Here is a 22,881-nt window from a genome sequence, read left to right as displayed (position 1 = left end):
ACTGCTCCCCCCCTCCCCACCCCCTTGGAGGCCCTGACCCTGGCTTTCAGCCACTGGCCGGTCTTCTGTCCCCATCCCAGGCCCTCGGGAACAGGCTGGATTGGAGAGTGGATTCGTATGCTTCCGGTGTCTGCTGCCACCGGCCAAGCAGGAAGGTGTGTCACAGGCACTCCCGACTCAGGGGCCACAGCCCAGGGGGCAGCTGGAGCGCTGAGACCAGCGTAGCTTAGAGACAGGGCGGGGCTTGACATGGCATAATTTATTTATTTTATTTTTATTTTTGTTTATGCCATGGCATAATCAAGCATCTTCTCCAGGTTCCTAATTTACAGCCCGCCTGGACAGAGTCTCTATTTCAGTGTTTCCTATTGCTCTGGCTTGGTGGTTACGTCTTGCTCAGAGCATGAGGACGTGGGTGTGGGGCCATGGGCAGTTCCCAGTGGTGCTCTGGGCATAGCTGTGAGAGGCGGGCAGAAGTAAGTAGGGAAAGGCTGATTTATTTTACATGAAAAAATAAAATAAAATAAAATAAAGAGAGCAATAAGACATTCTTACTGCCCCCTTTGAGGGAAGAAGGGAACTGTGGCCCTCTGTGACCGAGTGTTGGAACAGCACTCTGGAGTCAGTGGCCAGTTTCACATCCTGCCTCAAAGGCCTATAAACTCTGCGATGCTGGAGAAGATTCTTGGCCTCTCTAAGGTCCACTTTCCCACCTGTTAAATGGGAATGACAACATGAGGCCGCTGCCAGATTAGAATGGATGAATGTATGTCATGCCTCTGGTGCTCGGCCTGACATCTAGGAAGGGCCCAAGGATGTTGGTATGGGCAGGGTAGGGTCATGGTTCCTATAAAAATTTTCCTTTAAGTTGCGATATTGATGTTATAAGAAAAAAACCCCTCAGGTCAAAGGGGACAGAATATATGGCTATGCATTGCTCCTCTCTGTGCAAAGTGAATGGAGTACGTAGTTGAGTTCTCTCCTTCCAGTTGTGATGATCCCGCCAGCCCTGACTGGCCACCTGGGAGAGGTGTGCTAGGTACGAGGAAGACGGAAAGAAGGGGCCTACGGTGGAGGGCAGCTGTGGCGCCAAGGGAGGTGAAAGGGGCGATTGTAACATACCTTCAGAACACGGATCTGGGACTGGCCTAGGTTCTCCTAAACGCTACACCTGTCATCAGTGCTGTCCCCACCCACATACACACCGGACTGGTGGCTGCACGGGACTAGGAAGCCCTTGTGGGCAGACAGGAGATGGACAGAGCTCACAGCATGAAGACAACACAGCATGACAGGTACATACAGACACTGTTGTGTTTGGTGGGGACGAGTCATGCATGGCCCAAACCCCTAGGGCTGGGCTCCCACGCTGAACTCAGCATTCCTCTAGGCACAGAGTCTTTGCCGCTGGAGCAGCCTCCCATCCCACATCCAGTGGTTTGGAAATTCAGATGTGAGGGCCCTGCGTGCATACTGGGGACAGGGAAGTTTAGATAAAGTTCAGTCATCTTTGGTCAAGAGTCCTGAAGAAGCACTTCTGACCTGAGCACACATGGTACTTTCTGGTGTCGCTGGTGGGATAAGGCATGATTCGCTGAAGAAAATGAGGCCACAGCAGGACAGATGAAAGGGATTACAGGCCAGGGGAGGGGCGGGGTGGGTTGAGGGGTAATGGAGAAGTGACACTCACCGGTGGCCCAGGCCTGCCGTCCAAACCTGAAGCTCCCTGGACAAAGGGAACAGTTTGACCAAAAGAAGGGGAAGGGAGAAATGGGAGGGAGAAAAAGGGACCAGGGAGGGAAGAGGTGAGTGAAGCAGTGACTCTGGACAGACATACACGCTGGTAATCAAACAAAACGGGAGAAATAAGCTTGGGAGGACAGGTAATGTATTCACATGAAAACCAACAAAAACATGGAGACACTGAGTGCCGTGCGGCCGGCTGCTGTGCAGGCAGGTGGTGGTCCATGCGGGAGGCCGTTCCGACGCTCTGCGCCCCCCTGCCCCTCCCTCCTTTGCTCCTCCCTCAGAAACCCCTTTCCCAGGGGATGCTATGCTCCGGGGAAAGAGATACAGACAGTAAATTCACAGAGAGGTGCCTGGAACCAGAGCTAGTGCTTCCTTCCCAGGACCAGTCTTACGAGCGGGACACATGCCTACATGGCAGGTGGGGCCAGGGGAGGGTGGTCTTCCTGGCCTTTTTTCCATACCTCTTGAGGGGGACCCCAGGAGGCTCAGCATCGAATGACAGCAGCCAGCTTTGAAACCTGGGTAGAAGCTGGCCCACTTCAGCTTCAGCCAGGTGGGAGGAGTTGGGCTTGAATGATGATACTAATGGTGCCTGACGTTCCTCTGACACTTGACAGTTTGCAAAGCTTAACAGAAACTAAATCCATTCATATGATCCCAGACAAAGGCTCTTTTACCAAAAAAGGCTTTAGGGGCAGCTGACTGGGACAGAGGTCTAAGGTCACGTATCCCCTGGAATAAACTGGCTGGCAGGTGGGGTGCTATTCAGACCCACTCACTCTGCAGCATCCAGTGATATACAGTGAATTAGGGCTCTTGCTCCAGGGCTGGGCTACATGCTACCTTTATAACCTACCTAGGGGAACAGAGGTAAAGTTATTTGATGATTCCAATATGACAACTAGGGAGAAAGCAACGGGGACACTCTAGGCCAGTAAGGACAGAGTTCTTTTTTTTTTTTCCTTTCTATGGCCACACCCACAGCAGATGGGAATTCCCAGGCTAAGGGCTAAATCAGAACCGCAGCTGCTGGCCTACGCCACAGCCACAGCAGTGCCAGATCTGAGATGCATCTGCGACCTGTGCCACAGCTCAGGGCAGCGCTGGATCCTTAACTCACCGAGCAAGGCCAGGGATTGAACCCTCATCCTCATGGGCACTGTGTTGGGTTCTTAACCCACTGAGCCACAAAGGGAACTCACAGGACTTAGTTCTTGAAAACTGCTTTCAACTGAGCCTTAGGAATAAGACAAGGCTTCAGGATTTTTTTTTTTTTTGTCTTTTTGTCTTTTCTAGGGCTGCCCCCTCGGCATATGGAGGTTCCCAGGCTAGGGGTCTAATCAGAGCTGTAGCTGCTGGCCTACACCACAGCCATAGCAACAGGGGATCTGAGCCACATCTGTGACCTACACTACAGCTCACGGCAATGCTGGATCTTTAACCCACTGAGTGAGGACAGGGATCGAACCTGCAACCTCATGGATGCGAGTCGGATTTGTTAACCGCTGAGCCACGATGGGAAGTCCAAGGCTTCAAGATTTTAAAGGTGGGAGAATACCCCCAGGAAAGGGAGGCTGGAAGCTGCTTTCTCTGAGGAGAAGAGAGTTGGGTAGCAGAATCCTACAGGGCCTTGCTTCTTAGTTTTAGGATCATGTAATTCTGAGAAGGATCTTGCACATAGCCTGGTTCTCCACCCCAGCTATATAGCCAGCCCCCTGGGGTGATGTTCAATAATACAGATACCTGGGCCCCACCCCACCCTAATTCAAACAGAATCTCCAAGAGGGAGTCCTGGGTCATAGCATGCTTGAAAAGCTCCAGGTGATTCCAGCCCTGAGAACCACTTTTGCAGGGCAGACAGAAGGAACTCAATAGGATATGCCTGGAAAAATTGGCTGCTTACTCTGTGAAATAAAACACTGAGGTGAAGCCTAAAACAAGAACTTAACTAAAGATCCAGAGACTTTGTTCATACAGCATTAATACTGAGTTATCTTTTTATTTTTATTTTTGGCTGTGCCTACAGCATATGGAGGTTCTGGGCCAGAGACTGAACCCACGCCATGGCAGCGACCGGAGCTGTTGCAGTGACGTCGGATCCTTAACCTGTCACACCACAAGGGAACTCTAGTACCGAGTACTCTTGAGAGGTCTAGAGAAGAGGGCATGAATTGGAGATTTGGGGGCCATATGTGGGCCACTGACTTATTTTGTATGGTCTGTAGTATTGCAAACAATTTGGTTTAAAACTAGAAAATGAGGCGATACCACATTAAATGCCAGACGTCTAGCTTCCTTAGACACATCAGAATATGCAGAAACACTGGACCCTCATTTCCTTAAGGTAACAGTCAACTGAACTGAGAAGGGCTGTTCCCTTAAGAAGGGACCATGGTCTCCAGTGTACCATAGTCCCCACTACTCCTTATTGTCTCTCTGAGGTCTATGCTAGTTTCCCTTTATGAACATTACTTGCTCTGCTGTTTTCTTAAGCTAGCCACAGAACTTCTCTGTACACATATTTCCATCAAAAAGTTGAAAAATTAAAGAGAGACTGGGTACTTTGTCTTGCCTCTGGCACTTTCTTTGTTTATATTGCCTGTTTGGTCTCTGTGCTATTTTCATTTCAACCCCTGTCTGAATTCTCCATTGTTCACCAGGGTTGTTGGGGCCAAGAAGGTGGACAAGGAGAGGTTTGTGGTTGGGGATGGGGCATGGGGGTGGGGGTGCAGGCAGGCTCTTTAATAGTAAAAAGTACTTAATCATTTGGGACAGAGCTCAAGACATGGGAAAATGTCTGCTAAAGTCATCAGTTTACTGTGGTCTGTCAAGCAAGTTCACTCCTTAAATATTCCTACAATCATACTTTTTGCTCTTGCTGTTTGGTCACTGCGATTACATTAACCAGACCTTCAAGCTCTGTCAAACTGGGGTAATTGGGCTTTCCATCCCCCCTCTCCCTGGCTTTTTACAGCTTCCTGGGGAAGAATTGGCTTTGTGCCCAGGACAGGGGAAGCCCCAGTGGCTGGAAAGAGCCCTTTGTAAGGCTGTGGCCCCAGGAGAGGTGCAGCCTTGGGCTCAGCCAGGCCATCGACTTCATATATGACCTCAAGTGATGCACTTTCTTCTCTGGACCCATCAGTAAAATGATTACACGGAATCCTAAAGTCCCTTCTGGATGTGAGGGAGGATGGAGCCTGGGGCTGGTGGGATGCGCTCACCTGGAGACAGGAGAGGCAGGGAAGAGGCCAGCCGCTGGAGCTTGGGGCAGATGAATTCGCCCAATCCAGCCTCCACCTCTGGAGAGCCAGATGCCTTCCCGCAGCCCCGGCCCAGACCTGGGCCTCCAGCCCTGAGCAGGCTGAGATCAGAGACCTCAGGCAACCGGGATTTAAATAGTCTCAGCCTGCTGGGACTGCAGGCTCTTTTTGCAAGCTTTTCTGCTGTGGCCAGTGCTTAAGAGCAGAAAGCAGGGGCTCTCTTGGGGTCCCCCTGGGAGAGCAGGAGAGAGATGGAGACTGCTCCACTGTCCCATTGCTCCCAAGTCCTCCAAGCTTGGCTCCCATAAAGGCAGACTTCTGCTGCCTCAGTTGAGCACGGGTAGAGCCTAAGGCTGCTCTCAGTCTCCTTCTGGCTCTCCAGCTGGGTGCTCCTTGGGGTGGGGGCTCGTCTTATTCAGATTCACATCTCTCCAGAACTGAGGCCACGGTTGGCCCAAGGAGGCCCTCAGTAAGGGAATTAGAGGCTACAATCTTGTCCAAGTGGGAAAACAAAATCCCAGGGAGCTCTGGGAGGCTCAGCACTTTATTTATTTATTTAGTCTTTTTGCCTTTTTCTAGGGCTGCTCCCATGGCATATGGAGGTTCCCAGGCTAGGGGTTGAATTGGAGCTGTAGCCACCAGCCTACCCCACAGCCACAGCCATGCGGGATTTGAGCCGTGTCTGCCACCCACACCACAGCTCATGGCAATGCCAGATCCTTAACCCACTGAGCAAGGCCAGGGATCGAACCCACAACCTCATGGTTCCTAGTCAGATTTGTTAACCACCGAGCCATGACGGGAACTCCTGAGAGGCTCAGCACTTTCGAAGCTTGAGTTTTGCAGCGGCCTTCTCCCGGGGCCCTGCCCAGCCCCTCCTCAGGACCCCCCGCCGGGCTGCGTGGTACTTACGGGTAATCCCAGAGGACCTCGGTCTCCTTTTTCTCCCTGGACGCCCTTTTCTCCTTTTGCTCCATCTAGTCCTGCTTCCCCCTGAAGGAAAGGGAGACGGACGAGATCACAGAGGGGCACATCCCAGACAACTCATTCTTACCTCCTGGGGTCCTAGAGATGGGGCTGGGTGGTGGGGAAGGGTGGGAGGTAGAGGAGGGAGGAGGTGGAGATGGGGCTGGGGACTCCAGGAATCACTGAATTCTTAGCCTGGCTCTGCCTCATTAAGACTCTCCTTGAAGTTCCCATCGTGGCGCAGTGGAAACGAATCTAACTAGGAACCATGAGGTTTTGGGTTCGATCCCTGGCCTTGATCAGTGGGTTAAGGATCCTGCGTTGCTGTGAGCTGTGGTGTGGGTTGCAGATGTGGCTTGGATCCCGTGTTGCTGTGGCTCTGGCATAGGCCGGCAGCTCTAGTTCCTATTGGACCCCTAGCCTGGGAACCTCCATATGCTGCGGGTGTGGCCCTAAAAAGCAAACAAACAAAAAAACAGAGTCTCTTGTATCTCTGGGGTAACCCTGAGGTCCTCAGAGGGAAAAGGGATGGGAGGAGTAGAGACAAACCCACAGGTCAGTCCCAGGCCAGGCTTTGGCATGGGTGACCAATCGCACAGCAGAAAACCTGGGACCCTGTGGAGACCTGTTGGCAAATGCCTGAAATGCCACTAACTGGGAGAAGAAACTGCCTAAGAGTCCCCTGGAGAGTGTCCTTGCAGGAGGCAAGGGCTGTTGTCATGCCATCAGCCCCTTTGTCCATGGGGGGCGGGGAGGAGAGGTTTGGGGAGATCCAGGCCAGGGTCCAGTGGGCTTGGTCCCGGGAAGGGCTCCTGTGCTGTGCCACCCTCTGTCTCTCATGTATACTTTCAGGTGAGTGAAGGGCCTGGAGCTGGTTACATGGGGAAAAGAACGCCATCGTTTGCTAAAAATCTAACCTGTCACCCCAAAGGGGCGATTGATGGATGGGAAAGTTCTAAATCTAAAGCATGCCTGGGGTCAATGATGGGTATTAGGACGCATTCTGTCCTAACTGTACTCCACTGGCTGAGGTGTCACATGATTCTGCTCAGGGAAGGGGCCAGCTGGGCCCCCTGCCTCTGAAGCACTTTCCGGCTTTCCTGCCCTCACTGATACAGCCCCTTCCCCCACCTCCTGACCCAGTCCCTGTCACGTGACCTCTTCTTACCTTTGGTCCAGGAACGCCTTGGAGCCCCTGTATTTGGAATCAAAACAAGGCACCTTTGAACTCCATTTCTGGGTACGCCAACTTCCTTGTCCACACGGACCACAAAAGAGCAAGGGCTTAGGGTAGAGAACCTGGCCTGGGGTCCCTGCCCAGGGGAGGTAGAAGGGAATGCTAAGGGGGGGAGTGCGTCGTACTTGGGGCTTCCTGGGATGGGGTCCGAGCCAGGCTTCCCCAGCCAGGGAATGACCGAGAATCTCTCTGTGGCCCCCATCGTTGACTCCTGAGAGAAGATTTGGAACCTCACAAGGGGAACACAGGAAAAGTTGAATAAATTAATGTGTATGTGTGCCAAGTGCTTAGAGTAGCATCTGGCACATAGTTAGGTGTCAACACATGGTGGCTACTGTCAGTATTACTATTTCTACCACTTGTACCAGTGACAAAGGATGACCCATTGCCACAGGGACTGTGAACCCCACAGAAGCAAGGACCAGCATCTGTTGGTTTGGGATGGTTGGGGGTGCTCTAAGCACAACACATAGGGGTCCCTCTAAAGGTGCCTTAACATCGGAAACTGTGGAAAGGCCAATTTAGTGGGGCTGGTTTTGAATGGGTCACTTTCTATTTCAATCCTGGTCTGCTTGCTGACTGGTTAGTGGGAAAAAAGGAAGGAGAGGAGTAGGTGTCTGATGGCAAAGGGCAGAACTTAGTGACAGAGGGACTCCAACTGCTGCAGGAGGGCTGGACCAGACCCTGGGGCTGCCATGCCCGTCAACGGTTTCCAGGAAACTGGGCAATGCCCAGGCTCCCCAGTGTCACAGAGATGATGCCCGTTTAAGGTGGGAGGGAAGAGGGGCAGGGAGGGGCAGGGGGATGTGAACATCTCACCCTGGAGGCAGAAGGTGATGGTACCTAAGGCCGAGACTAAGCCCAGGGACTGCTGTGGGGGTGGGGGTGGGGGCATCAGGAACGTAAGCACAGTGGACTGAAACACAGACAAGCCCTCCAGACTTACCGGAGGTCCCGGAGGCCCCTCTGGCCCTGGTGGTCCAGGAACCTAGAAGCCAAAGGGAGACAGTGAGCCCACCCCCTGCTATACTCTAAGTGGTTCTGCTTCTGACATGGCCCAGGGTCCAGCTGGAAACTGCAAGGCTGAAGGACAGAACTAGCAGCACAACAGTCTCCCAAGTGAAGGCTTAGAACAGCTTAGAAATTCATAGCAACTCATTAGCCTGCACATTTTTTTGGGGGGGGAAATGCCATGAAATATCCCAAAAACATCTATTCTAGATTTTTTTTTTTAAACCACAAAATCTGGCAGTGCCAGATTTTTCATGCATGGCAGGAAGTCGCCTGGAGCTGAATGAGCGCTTCCCCTCCCGGGTGGAGCTTGAGCTCTTTGGTTTACCCTAGTCCTCACCACTCCCTATTGTTTGTTTGCTTCTTTTTCTGGCTACACCTGAGCCATATGGAAGCCCCTGGGCATTGAACCTGAGCTGCTGCTCTAGTCTATGCTGTAGCTTGTTGGTAACACCGGATCCTTAACCCACTGAGTGAGGCCAAGAATCGAACCCTCATCCTCATGGACATTATGTTAGGTTCTTACCTCACTGAGCCACAATGGGAACTCATCCCTATTGTTCCCTCTCTCTCTCTCTCTTTTTTTTTTTTTTTTTGCTTTTTAGGGCAAAAAGCATATGGAGGTTCCCAGGCTAGGAGTCAAATCAGAGCTACTATAGCTGCCGGCCTATGCCACAGCCACAGCAATGCAGGATCCTTAACTCATGAGTGAGGCCGGGATCAAACCCGCAACCTCATGGTTCCTAGTCAGATTCGTTTTTGCTGTGCCACTACGGGAACTCCTTAACCCAGACTTCTTACACTCATTTGTTGCATGCCTGGTCCTTGTTGGCATTTGGATTTGAGACCTTTAGCCTCAAGGAACAGAGACTGGTTATCTGGCATGGGGGAGACTGAGATGCTTCTGAAGCACATTCCTCAGGTTCCCCAGGTCTCAAACAAACAGGATGGAGACTGTAGGGTTCCATTTCCCTTGAGGGCAGGTTAAAGTGAAGAGATTCAGACTGGCCAGTGGAGACAGGGGAAGCCAGGGTGGTCTTCCTCTCTCCAGACGCTGTTCATTGCAGATTCTGTCTCTGGGGAGGGTGGACCTCCATTTGTCCACAGTCAGCCACTCAAGAGGCAGGAAGGAGACCAGTCTGCTCTTTTCTGAGTGGGTTCTCCGACTTTGGCTTCCGGGCTCTGCTTGGGCACCTTCGCCTTCCCAGGGATAGATCCCTGCAGTATGGCCAGAGTGGGGACCCTTTACCAGGCTACCAAGAAAGGGAGCCCCTGCACTTGGCAGAAAGGGTACCCCTATTGTCCCTTGGACCTGCGGACTTTTCAGCTCCAAAATACTACAGTCTTCCTTGTAGGGAACCCTGTTTTGGAGACTCTGATTTCTTTTATTTTGGCTGTGCCCACAGCACGCAGAGTTTCCCAGGCCAGGGACTGAACCCATGCCACAGCAGTAACCAGAGCCACAGCAGTGACAACGCTGAATCTTTAACCTGCTAAGCCATTAGGGAACTCCAGGAAACTCTATTTTCTTTTTTTAAAAAAAGTGTTATATATCTATGTATGTATTAAAATTCACAGAATTGTATACATTGCCCCCAAAGTCAATTTTCCTGTATGATAATTAAAAAAAATTTAAGAAATAGACCCATTCAAATATTTAACAAATTCAAGTCAATTGAAAGAAAAAGAATATTTTTGAGTAATACTAATATTTGCTCTATTTCCTTCCTCTCTTTTTTGATGCATAATTGTATTTGAATATATCTATACTTGATGATATTTTATATATGCATATAAAATTTGGTTCTCTGCTTTTTTTTTTTTTTTTGTCTTTTGTCTTTTTAGGGCTGCACCTGTGGCTTATGGAGGTTCCCAGACCAGAGGTCGAATCAGAGCTGCAGGTGCTGGCCTAGACCACAGCAACAGCAACGCAGGATCTGAGCCGCATATGTGACCTTCACCACAGCTCATGGCAATGCCAGATCCTTAACCCACTGGGCAGAGCCAGGGACCGAACCCGTGCCTTCACGGATACTAGTTGGGTTCATTACCACTGAGCCGAGACGGGAACTCCCTGGTTCTCTGCTCTTTTTCACTTAACATGAAACTCATTTTTCCATTTTTTTGTATGTTCCCCACAAGCCTCCTTTCACTGCTGATGTGCTATGCATTGACTGGAATAAAAATGAGTTCCTACACAGCCAGGGCTTAGAGCAGGGCTTGGCACAAGGAAAGCATTTCAACATGAGAACTATTATTACCATTAGTATTGTTGCCATAAGTTATTTAATCATTTCCTTCTTGTTAGAAATATAGGCTGTTTCCAATTTTTACTTTAAAGTAAGTACTTCTGGAAGGAACATTTTTGTGTATAAGGCTTTTCATGAATTGCAGAGCATTTCCTTAGGAGACTTTCCAAATAAGTAACATATATGTTATATAATCAGGCTTGTCTCACTAAATGCAGATGGGGCTTGGTGACCTTGCAGGGTGACTGAGGAGACCTCTCTGGGGACTGAGAGAGCTTGATGATCTCTGCAGTTGTGTCTGAGTGGTCCACGCCCTTACACCAAACAGCCTCTCCCTCATGCATCCTCAACCTCTGTTGCTTTCCTGGCTCTTTCCCCTGATTGGATTCCCTTCCATCTAATGTGAAGCTGGCTTCCATCCTGACTACATCTCATTGTGCTGTTCTTTCCTCTTTCCTTCACTACCACACTTCTCAAAAGAATCATGCCTCTCTCTGGAGACCCTATCTCTGGAGTTTCCAGGCAAACTCCTACAGAGTCTTCAAGACCCCACTCAAATGACCCATCTTCTGGGGTGCTCACCAAACTCCCCAAGCTGCTGCCATTCTAGCACCTACTCCTGAAGACTGTTTGATGCCCAGCATTGTTCTGTATTTTCCTGTCTCCAGGCTGTAGCACTGGGAACAGAACACAACAGATGCTCCATGAATGCCTCCGAGATTAATGGGGACATCGTGGAGCAGAGCTGAGGGTCCACGCCAACCTTTAGTGCTCATTAAAGGTTCAGATTCTTGCCCTCTTCCCATGCCAGGCAGTCTTGAGTCTCATTCTAGAGCACAGAAATGCCATGCATACTGGAGAGACTGAAACGTGACAGAGTCCCTGTCCTATAGTCCCCATGCCACAAATAGCAGAGCAGACACGACCTACCTCCACTCCTGGGTCACCTTTCTCCCCAGGTTCTCCCTTCTCTCCCTGTGGGCACAAAACAACATGGCGTGGGTGCCAGCAAATTATAACATATGTACGTTATAATTTGTAACATAAGCTTAGAACATAATCATGGGCATGACATCCCATCACCTTTGCCATATGCCACATTCTATTGGTGAGAAACAAGTCCCAGGTCCGTCCTGGGACTGGAACAGACACCCTCATATCTGCAACAAAACAGACCAGGACTAGGGGGAGCCTGGGACAGACACCCTCATATCTGCGACACAACAGACCAGGACTAGATGAGGCCGCCTTGGAGGCTGCGGAGTTCATCAGCCAGAAGGACGATGACTGGGACATGTGGCCTGTGATTACTGACTTCCTGAAGCTGAGGTTCTGGCATGTGGGAGGAGAGGCTGAAGTTCTGCATGGATCCTGCAGGGCACTGACCCCTGGGCAGACCTGGGGCTTGTTTCTCACCAATAGAATATGGCATATGGCAAAGGTGATGGGATGTCATGCCCATGATTATGTTATAAGCTTATGTTGCAAATTATAACATACTTATGTTATACAAATGATAACACACACTATGTTAAGTTTGTTACAAGTGAGTATATTACACACACTGCCTGGCTAGCATGCACCCAGAGCCTGCACTGGCTCTGGCTTTGGAGAAACAAGCTGCTATAATGTGACCCTGCTATGGGGAAGGCAGTGTGGCCGGGAACTGTAGGTGGCCTTTAGGAGCTCTGGGACTCAGTCCTGCTACAGAAGGAACAGAATTGTGCCAACAGTGGTGAGCTAGGAAGAGGATCCTGGCTCTAGATGGGAGTGCAGCCGGATGGTACCCTGACTGCAAACTTGTGAGGCCCTGGGCAGAGGATCCCGCAGAGATGTGCCTGGACTCCCAACCTGCAGAAACTGTGACGTAACACATGCGTGCCGTTTTATGCCCCTGAATGGGTGGGGACTTGTTTTGCAGCTACAGAAAGCAAACATGCTTCTGTAAGCAGAACCAGGGCCATGGGGGGCAGGTGATGAGGGAACTTCCCACTGCACTGGGAGCACGCCCTCTGGCTTGGAGGGGACAAGTCGGGAGGCCCCCAGCCATCTGTCTGTCCCAGATGAGTGGAGCAGCTATAGTCAGTGGCTCTCGAGGGATCCTGCACTGGGTCAGAGGTGGGACTGCCTGACCTCTGAGGCTCTTTCTACTTCTTCTTCTTTTTTTCCCCTTTTTTTGGCCTCACTGGTGGCATATGGAAGTTCCCTGGCCAGGGATCGAATCCAAGCTGCAGCTGTGGCAACACCAGATCCTTAATCCACTGTGCCACAGCAGGAACTCCTCTTTCCACTTCTAAGAAAAGAACTTTCAGTCTGAGGTTCTAGCACCTTTGAACTACGTTGGCCCTGGAGACAGAGGCCACCATGCTGTGATCCCCTGTTTACAAACTCAATGGCCCCTAAGGGAGTAGCTGCTCATCAAGAGGACCCCTCAGGCCAGACAGGCAGGCTGTGGGTCAGTGCAGCCTTGCTGTAGCACCAGGCACCTGCCAGGCAGGTGACAGCTGTGAGGGGTCCCTTGCTTGCTTGGCCTCGTCTGCAGAGGCCGGCTGATAACCATGATACCCGGCCCCCTCGCCTTACTGTAAATCCTGGGAGCCCAATTGGGCCAGGCAATCCGGTCACTCCTGGTCTCCCTTGCCCTCCTGGTTCTCCTTTCTCCCCAGTTGGGCCATCTAGACCCTGCAGATGGACAAAGATCTCTGTTAGTCAAGGTCACGGTCATCACTCTGAGGTCAGAGACCAGCTGTGGCACGCATGCGGGGGCCCTCCCTCCAAGGGAAAGCGCCTAGGGTGCTGCCCATTTCACAGATGGAAACCATTAGGCTGGAGAAGGCTCCCCAGTCAAGCCAGTGCCCTGCTGGCTCAGGCTAAAGCTCCTTGTCTGTGCCTCTCCTGGGCACAGGGCTTCTGCATTGCATGCTGTCCCAAGAGACATTTTTTTTTTTTGTCTTTTTGCCTTTTCTAGGGACACTCCTGTGGCATATGGATGTTCCCAGGCTAGGGGTCTAATCGAAGCTGTAGCCACCGGCCTATGCCAGAGCCACAGCAACACGGGATCCAAGCCGCGTCTGCGACCTACACCACAGCTCACGGCAACACTGGATCCTTACTTAACCCACTGAGCAAGGCCAGGGATTGAACCTGCAACCTCATGGTTCCTAGTCGGATTCGTTAACCACTGTGCCACGACAGTTTTATATCCATGACTTAATCACCCCAAGAGACAGTTTTATATCCATGACTTAATCTCCTTCCCAACCACCCAGTGAGGTATCCAGGGAGAAGATTATCACCCCCATTTTAGAGATAAGGAAACTGAGGCTCTGCCGGGCCCAGGGACCTTCCAGAGGACCCAGACAGGAGATGACAGAATAGGACCCAGATCTCTTGAGACGGGAAGCTGGCCTTCATAAAGTATGGCCTGAGGGGAGACTGGCTGAGCCCCCTGTCCCCAGCTCCAGGCTCCAGGTTTCCAGGCTGCTGCTGGCACAGCACACAGCCAGGTCCTGCTTGGAGTGAAGCCTGCTCCAAGGGTGACGTGGCCTTGGCACTCACCGGTGGGCCTGGCTGCCCCGTCTCCCCTTTCTCCCCCTTCTCTCCCGGGCTCCCTGTGTGTCCATCTTCTCCCTTCATTCCTGCAGGCCCAGGCTTTCCTGGGGGGCCTTGGGGGCCAGGAGGGCCCATGTCTCCTGGTTTACCTCGAGGTCCCTCGAGAAAAGATCAACAGCACGTGTTAGATACACTGATAGAGAAACGAGGTCTAAGAACATGAAAGAAGAGGGGGCCCAAGGACTCGGCGCTTTGGTGCTTGATTGGACCCGGCTGAGAGCCTGTCCAAATGCCTCTGGGAATCCGACGGGCCTTGGCCACCAGCCCCAGCCCATCCCAGCCTGGGTCTGCCTGGCTCCCTGGGGCCAGCAGTGGGGCTTCTCCCCCTGGCCCCCTGCTGCCCCTTTCCTTACCCCTCAGCCTGCACCTGGGCTTCCTCCAGAGCCTCACCCTCACCCCTCAGGGCAAAGACTGCCTTCAGAATTTTGTCTGGCAGTGTCCTTACCTTTTCCCCATCATGTCCAGGAGGCCCTGGCAGTCCAATCTCCCCCTGCAGCCAGAACAACCAAAGGTCACTCTCAAAAGACCTTTTTTTTTTTTTTTTTTTTTTTTTTGGCTTTCCAGGGCTGCAATAGCAGCATATGGAGGTTCCCAGGCTCGGGGTTGAATCGGAGCGGCGGCTGCTGGCCTACACCACAGCCACAACAATGCAGGATCTGAGCTGTGTCTGTGACCTACACCACAGCTCATGGCAACGCTGGATCTTAAACCCAGTGAGCGAGGCCAGGGATCCAACCTACATCCTCATGGATACTAGTCAGATTTGTTTCCACTGCCCCACAACGGAACTCCTCTAAAGATCTTATTTACACAGCATTTCTGATGCAAAAGGCTTCCTTAGCACTCACAGGGAGGGAAGTACTTTCACTGACTCTGTTTTAGAGGTAAGGACCCCAGGGCAGCATTATGAGCCCAAGGCCAGCACTTAGTGAAGAACGGAGCCCGGCCAGACCTTCCTGCTCCACAGTCCGTGTTTTAGCTACAGCCTTACATGTTGTCTCTGCCACCCCAGGGCCCCGGGGCTCCAGTTCCACACTCCATGGGAGGGGTGCTTGCCTGCCACACTGTTCCCCTCAAACTCAGCCTTCCTGTCTTGGCCCCCCATGGGGAGCTCCCCTCACTTCATATCTTTTTTCTTTTTTTTTGTCTTTTTGTCTTTTTAGGGCCACACCCGTGGCATATGGAGGTTCCCAGGAGAGAGGTCGAATCGGAGCTGTAGCCACTGGCCGACACCACAGCCACAGCAATGCCAGATCCGAGCCGCGTCTGCAACCCACACCACAGCTCATGGCAACGCCAGATCCTTAACCCACTGAGCGAGGCCGGGGATCGAACCTGCAACCTCATGGTTCCTAGTTGGATTCGTTTCCACTGCACCACAATGGGAACTCCTCCCTCACTTCATATCAACCCTAGTTCCTTCTTTATGTCAGGGAGGGAGAGAAAGGAGGTGTGGCCTCTGCTCTGAGGCCAGGTAACCAGCCAGCTGGACCACCAAGGCAAGTCGAGAGGAAAGAGTTGTGAATTCCACCTGCCAGATCAGGGGCTGCTTCAGGCAGGAGGTGGTCTTCATGTTGGGCTAGAAATATGAAGACTTTAAAGATGGGAAAGGACTTCAGGGCAGAGGCCTCATGAACAGAGGACTGAGGGGCAACCGTGCATGGCCTTCTGAGAAAAATCCCAGGGGCGGGAGGCAGAGGATAAAAGGGAGCAAATGCAGGAATCGAGAGGGGGTGAGATGGGGGGCTCAAGCGCCAGGTGCCCTGATGGCGGGCTGGGTCCCTGCTGTGAGTCTGGCTGGGGCCGGGGCTCGTCTAGACCCAGATTCCACCACATCAGAGGGGCTGTGAGTTGGAGGAGCCCAAGACAGACAGCAAGGGTGGGGGGAGTGGGGCGGTGACATGGGGCACTGGAGAAAATTACAGGCCAGAGTGTGGTGGTGGTGCTGGCTCTGGGAAGATGAGAAGGACAAAGATTAGGGACAGCGGTGCGGTCCTGAGCTCAGAAACACATGCAAGGCCTCTGCACGGTTTGCATCCCCCTTGTCAAGACAGTGTTACCTTCTGGCCTGGGATCCCTGGAGCTCCTGGTGGGCCAATCTGCCCGGGAAGGCCAGGGGGTCCCTAGGAAAGAGAAGAAAGACCTGTGGGAGAATTTTCCAATGGAGGACGGGTGGCCTGTCTCCAGACGGGTGTATGCAGAGGCTGGTTTATAAAGATCCGTCATATCCAAACATTACATCAATGGCAGGAACACTCTTCCCCCACCCCAAAGGAAATAACACAGAGACCCCACAGTGTAAAGCAGATGGGCACTGAGTGTGTCTGGGTTAAAGTGAAGGGTGGGGAACCTAGACCCACCTATTAGCTTCTCCATCCCCTTCCCTTTACATTCTGGGGCCTCCTTGAGCCCCATGAAGACAAATATGACCTTCCCTGACAGTGATTTAGAAATATCTTCAGGAAACAACCCAAATGTCCATCAACAGATGAATGTCTGGTACACTCACTCAATGGAATACTACGCAGCAGTGAAAAAAGAACCAAGCTGGGAAGAAAGAAACCCTGACACGTTATACTGAGCAAAAGAAGCCAGATGCAGATGCCCACAGACTGTGTGATTCCATTCACAGGAAACTCTATAAAAAACAAACCTAATCTACAGTGACAGATGCAGATCAGTGGTGGCCTGGGGCTGGGGGTAGGTGTGGGATTGACTCCTCAGGCAGGTGAAGGAACTCTCTGGAGTTATTGGGGTGGTGGATTAAGGGTATATATAATTATCAAAACTCAGCAAATGCTACACATAAAATGGATACATTTTATTATATATAAATGATAGCACAAGGTTGATTTTTTTTGTCTTTTTAGAGCCACACATGTGGTATGCAGAGGTTCCCAGGTTAGGGGTTAATGGCTGCTGGCCTACACCACAGTCACAGCAATGCGGGATCCTTAACCTACTGAGCGAGGCCAGGGATCCAACCTGTGTCCTCATGGATCCTAGTCAGATTTGTTTCCACTGAGCCACAACGAGGACTTCAAGGTTGATTTTACAAATTAAAAAAAAAAAGTGCTTCCAGGAAAGTTTTGCTTCCAAGAGTTATTTCAAATAGTATATTTTAATGTTTCCAAATGAAGCTCCTTGATTTCAGAATCACGTGGTTAATACCACTTTCTGGGATTGGAGCGTCTTATGACTGGTGCCTGATTCTGGGTTTGTGTTGTTCTGCAGCACATGGCCGCTAAAAATTATTCAGTGAAAGGAAATGCTACATAGTTTGAGAACTTGGTGATCGCCTCTCTCTTCGCCGTGGAAGTTAAACCTGGTGGTAGTCACTTTAGCCTCAAATATTCACTGAGGCTCTGTCAGTGGTAGGCACGGGTATTAAATTTGGGCTTAGAATCCGCTGGTTTTCCAGACACAGATAATGAAATTAACTTCTAGGAAAGAAGCAAAAGTGGAGGGTTGCTCCTGAGTTTTCAGAATTATGTACTTTACTAGCTAAATGTTAAGTAAAAGGAGAAACATACAAATTTCCTTCTTTATATCTCTATTTTCTTGACACAGCTGCAAGGAGACCTGGCATTTATCCTGTGATGGAAGTACACCGTTGAGTTGGCGAAAAGCCACTCCAGACCACAGCCATGACCTTGCTCAGGTGCAGGTCCACCCTAACCAGAAGCCCAGTGCCTGCCTTCTGGAGGTGAGACCTCCAGTCTGGGCTTCCAAGCTGCCCTTCCCCAGCCTCCAGCAACCCCCCCCCCCACCACCCTCACTACCCAGGACCCAGAAAAGTGAGGAAGAGGGAGACTCACCATCAAGGCCAGTGTCCGGATCTCCTGAAAACCAACACCACGAGATTAGTTGAAGAGCAAATCAAGAGCTGCCCCTTGGGAGTGAGGGTCCCCTTGGCCCAGTCCTGGAACCGTGGCAGGGGGGCCTCTCAAAGGAGCACAGGAGAGGCAGACCCTCTCCGGAGGCTCTGTGCCTCCCAGCCTCACTCCACCCTTACCTCTGCCAGAAGTTTGTCATCACTGGACAGAGGATGCCCCACATGCACAAATGTTGCTCTGAGGCTGTCCTACAAGGGGTTTGGATACTCCCTGAAAAGGACTGCAAACTTCTACTTTACTGGAAAGGGAGGGAAGCAACCCCTATTCTTTCTTTCTTCTTCTTTTTTTTTTTTTGGGGGGGGGGTCTTTTTGCCTTTTCTAGGGCCATTCCTGCAGCATATGGAGGTTCTCAGGCTAGGGGTTGAATCGGAGCTGTTGCCGCCAGCCTACGCCACAGCTACAGGAATGCCAGATCCGAGCTGCATCTGCAACCTACACCACAGCTCATGGCAACGCTGGATCCTTAACCCACTGAGCGAGGCCAGGGATCGAACCCCCAACCACTGAGCCATGATGGGAACTCCCCCATTCTTTCTAATCTCTGACTGGGACCCTCCCTTGCTCTTCCCTCTTCTCCTAGAACCCAGATTTAAGGCTCCGATGTACCTCCCTTTAAACAAACAGTCACGGTACAGCAAAATATGGAGTCACTTGAAAAATAAATTAAAGGGACAACTGTGGCATTAAAAACCTAATTGTACATTTTATAAATGGATTGACATACGTAAAAGTGTCTTTTAAAAGAGTGGTTCTCAAACTGGGGTGATTTTGCCCCCCCTGGGGACATGTGGCAATGTGTGGAGACATATTTTGGTTGTCATGGCTTGGGGGGGTGGGTGGCATCAATTGGCATCTCCTGGGTGGAGACCAGGTATGCTGCTACACACCCTCCAGCACACAGCACAGCTTTCCTCTACAACCCTGCAGGCAAGATGACTGAGCCCCAAATGTCAAGGGTACCCTGCTTTTAAAAGTGAGTACCACGTGAACTTGAAGTATGAGGATACTGACACAGAGGCAGACGGGTCCCAGGAAGACAGATTCTACTGTGTGAAAGGGGAGAGCCTGGGCTGGAGAAATGGGGCCCCAGAATCCCAGATGCGCCACACCCCACAGAGGCCAGGATGCTCCAGTTATGGCCCTTGGTGATCCAGAGCCAGGAAACCAGGCCTGCCGGGTCCAGACTGAAAGCTGGGCCACCCAGATTCTGAAGGAGGGAGCCATGTGCCTGGGGGCTGCACGGAGGAGGCTAAGGGAAGGAAGGCAAGGGAGCAATTGTTCTGGGGGCTCTGCCCGGCAGCCTGGCCTGGGGATATTGGACAGCGCAGCCCCTTCCTCAGGCCCTGGAGCAGAGCCCCGAGGCCCTGCGTACCTCCAGGTCTCTGGCCCCTGGACGGTCCCCACTCACCTGGAGAGCCTCACTGATGTTCCCGTTGTAGTCCACCAGCTCTCCTTTCCCTGGTTCACCCTTGGAGCCCTACGAGACAAAGGAGATCTCCACCCAGGGCCTGGACCAGCGGGGACCTGGGGACAACTACCTCCTGCTCTCCACCAAATGGGCCCATAGCTGACACTGGCTGCGCAGGTGGATCCAGAGAAGCTTTGGGGATTGGGGGGCGGGGGCTCTAACAGCGGGCTCCAAACCCTCTCAGAGGATGCTTGGGGCGTGGGAGTGGGGGTGCAGATGTCCAAAACCAATAGACAAGACTCCATGTGAGAGCCCTGAACTGGGCATAACTGGGGAACACCGAGTCCAGTCGTGGCTACAATATCAGACCTCCCGCCTGGGGCCAGAGGACTCCCCTCCCCACCACCGCCAAGGCTCCAGGGACAAGCCACTCCACACTGTGACCCCAGGGAGGTGAGTTGCGTGCTGGGACTCCCCGTAAGAGATGCGCATACCTTGGGGCCAGCAGGTCCCTGTTCTCCAGCTGCTCCAGGCTCCCCCTGTGGCACGGCAAAATCGGAGTGAGATGGGCAGAAAGCCAGGTACAGAGAATCTGACATCCCCAGATGTGCCATGCATTAGGGGCCCTCCAGGGGCCAGGAGGTTCAGCTCAGACCAGGCCAGGAGGGAGCAGAGCTCCCTGTGTGCTCCACGCAGGCTCCCCGCTCGGGTCCCCACTCCCCCTCCCTCCAGTCTCCCTCCAGCTTTGCACTTGATATTCTTTCGGCCCTGCATTAGTTTTTGGTGACTCCACCCATCTGACCACCTCTCCCCAGTCCCCTAAGTCAGCTGCCTCCTTGGGAGCAGGGACCGCACCCTTGGCTCCTCTTTATTTCCACGCTGCTCCAGGAACAAGGGTTCAGAAACTTTTTGCCAGTTGCCTGGGTGGTTGATAATTGCCACGGAGAGCCCAGGCGCTTCCTGCAGGGACCTCTGTGCTGGTGAAAGACCCGAATGTGGCAGGAAACATGGGGGCCAGGGTGAGGCGTTAGGAACACCCAGCCTCCTGGAGCGGGGTCGGGGGTGGGAGTGGGATGGGGGATTTGTTCCTATTGGAAACAGGACCAAATTATGGGGAGTAAATGAAACAGTAATATAAATTGCAAAAAGCAAACCATAGTCGCAATTGTTCTGGGATAACAGGAAGACTGAGCACAATTTAAAAAATCAAATAGGAAGTAAAATTAGAGGGAAAACAAACCCTTTAATATAACCCAACTCCTGCTGACTGTGCCCTTGGCTAGCACACGGGGTCCAGGTCCCCTGCCCTCCACCTCCCGGCATCCACAGCCTCCCAGTCACAGGGCACCTGTGGAGGACACAGCAGCACGAGGCTGACTAGTCCACGGGGAGTAGCTGGGGGAAGCGGAACCCCCCCTTTACCAGAAGCTTGGAAGCTGAAGGGAGCAGGGCTCTGGGTCACTCCCCAGCCCAGTGCCCTATCCCGGGCCTGTCTTTGCAAGGCTGCGTCCCAGTGGCAGTTCTCCTAAGCCCGAGGCGACCAGCAGGCAGGAGGCCGGCCCATCAACCCTGTGCCCTGGGGGCCCAGCTGCAGGCATGGCCAAGGCTCACTAGCTCTCTGAGCCGAGGCTTGAACTCCCAAGCTGACCTTCATCCCATAGCTCTCAGATCTGGGGGCCTCTGTACCTTGTCTCCTTGTCGTCCTGGGGGGCCAGCCTGGCCATCAGCTCCAGCGTCCCCCTGGACAAGAGAAGAGAGACGGATGAAGACATGCAGGGCAGCTGGACAGCTGCTTAAAGGGGCAAAGATGGTCTGGCTGTTGATGTGTTACTGCCTTTGGGCCTCTCTCTCCTTCCCCAGGGGCTTCCACTAACCCACCGAAGCCCACTGCCTGACTCCTCTCCACCCCTGGGCCCAGTCCGGGTCTCACCTCCTCCTAGCAGCCCTCCCTGTCTGTTCCCTTCCACCTCTGAGCGCTGCACTGCCAGGCCCGCCTCAGTCTCGGTTAACACACGCATGCCCAGTTCTGCGAGACCCCCAAGTGGGGGCTGCCATCAGCTCCTGGCTGCAGGAAGCCGGTCATCTGGTGCCTGGGACACTTACACACCTCACCAGGTCCTGCCTGGGAGACAGAGGGGAGCGTAAAGACCCCGGGCACATGGGAAGGGGGCCCCGGGAGGCTGATACGGGAGGAGCAGGGAGAGGCAGGAGGGGTTCCACTCCAAAAATTTCACTTATTCAGCATTTTGCTTGGTCCTGGAAAGAGGACATGAGTCTGGGGACAGTCTTCTAGTTTTCTCTCCCTTTTGTCCCAGGAGGCAGGGGCATCAGTGACCAGGTTTCCCCAACCCTAAATTAAGACCCAAGATGTGCCTGGTATCCAGGCCCTGTGGGGTCAGGGACAACTAAGCAAGGCGGTGGCCCGGAGCCCAGGTGGCAAGGCTGAGCCCTGTTCCTGCCATAGTCACACGGGCACATGGGGCTGAGTCTGGGACTCTTCCTGCCACTTCATTTGTCTGTGGGGTTCCTTGTTGCTCCCTACACCATATTTCTGTGAATTGTGGGTTTGTGTCTCCTGCTGGATGGCGGGCAAGCCGGGGGCAGGTTCTCCGCAGCCTCATCGCCCACAGCAGGCCCATGATAAATGTCAGCTGAATGAATGAGGGCATGGCCTCAGATCACACAGAGTAATGAATCCTTTCCTTATGCTAAGAAAGAGACATCGTCCCCCCTTTATTTCCTTGTGCTGCTAAAATAAACCATGCAATGCAGGAGGCATCTGCTTTGGAGAAAAATCTTACCACTGCAGCTTCTGTCCCACACAAGGAAAATGTGGGTGGCCCCCTTTGCAGCTGCCCCACTGCTGCCACCCTGCCTCCCACCAGTGCGCCACACCAGGTGGGCCCAGCTCATGTCTGACCGGCATGGGTTCAGGGCCCAGGCTAGGGGCCCTTCCTGTTGTGTTAAGGCTTTGCAGGTATTGGTTCCTGACACGGTTACATCTTAGCCATTTGAATCAATGGGACCATCCACCTGCCCCAGAGAAGACATGTCTCCTGGATGGTCAGAGACTCTCAGCTTGGAAGCAGAAGCTGGGTCCAAGTGACCTTTCTAGAATCCACTGGGAAAACCACACAACTAGAGCAGGAGAGAAGCCGAGGGGTCCAGGACACAAGGTCCTCCAAATGCACTAAGGATAAAGGCACCAGGCAAACACCTGCCTGGAGCACTGACCCCAGGGAAAGCCTCACCTTTGGCCCCGGGGGCCCCGGGAGCCCTGGGGGACCGGGCTCCCCTCTGCTTCCTCCAATGGAGTTGCCGGCATCGCCTTTTTCTCCCTGGGGGTGGAAGGTAGAGAAACCATCACTGACCCTGGAGGGAGGTGGTCCATCCTCGTGGTTTCTCCCCCAACGGTTCAAAGGAGTGAATGCAACAGACGGCTCCTTCCGTCTGCGCTGAATGTTGGGGGGACATTTAGGGACTGTGGGCTCCA

At 52.6% G+C, this 22,881-nt stretch overlaps 1 protein-coding gene across 9 annotated transcripts in view; it reads right to left on the bottom strand.

Moving 5' to 3' along the window:
• Window positions 1-22,881, bottom strand: part of COL13A1 (collagen type XIII alpha 1 chain) — a 166,427-nt gene that overhangs the window by 15,586 nt on the left and 127,960 nt on the right. For 7 of the 9 annotated variants that reach the window (XM_047760405.1, XM_047760406.1, XM_047760412.1 and 4 more), the window contains 14 exons: window positions 22,640-22,726; window positions 21,075-21,128; window positions 19,883-19,927; window positions 19,389-19,457; window positions 17,903-17,926; window positions 16,145-16,207; window positions 14,530-14,574; window positions 14,031-14,183; window positions 13,056-13,154; window positions 11,403-11,447; window positions 8,159-8,200; window positions 7,144-7,170; window positions 5,922-6,002; window positions 1,691-1,726 (listed from right to left, as the gene is read on the bottom strand). In XM_047760405.1, the coding sequence (XP_047616361.1) occupies window positions 1,691-1,726; window positions 5,922-6,002; window positions 7,144-7,170; window positions 8,159-8,200; window positions 11,403-11,447; window positions 13,056-13,154; window positions 14,031-14,183; window positions 14,530-14,574; window positions 16,145-16,207; window positions 17,903-17,926; window positions 19,389-19,457; window positions 19,883-19,927; window positions 21,075-21,128; window positions 22,640-22,726 (870 nt within the window). The remainder of the gene's footprint in view (window positions 1-1,690; window positions 1,727-5,921; window positions 6,003-7,143; window positions 7,171-8,158; window positions 8,201-11,402; window positions 11,448-13,055; window positions 13,155-14,030; window positions 14,184-14,529; window positions 14,575-16,144; window positions 16,208-17,902; window positions 17,927-19,388; window positions 19,458-19,882; window positions 19,928-21,074; window positions 21,129-22,639; window positions 22,727-22,881) is intronic. The other 2 variants (XM_047760409.1, XM_047760408.1) reach the window with 2 other exon arrangements.

This window comes from Phacochoerus africanus, chromosome 15, assembly GCF_016906955.1.
Source record: "Phacochoerus africanus isolate WHEZ1 chromosome 15, ROS_Pafr_v1, whole genome shotgun sequence".
Taxonomy (NCBI): domain Eukaryota; kingdom Metazoa; phylum Chordata; class Mammalia; order Artiodactyla; family Suidae; genus Phacochoerus; species Phacochoerus africanus.
This window is presented reverse-complemented; position numbering and strand designations above follow the sequence as displayed.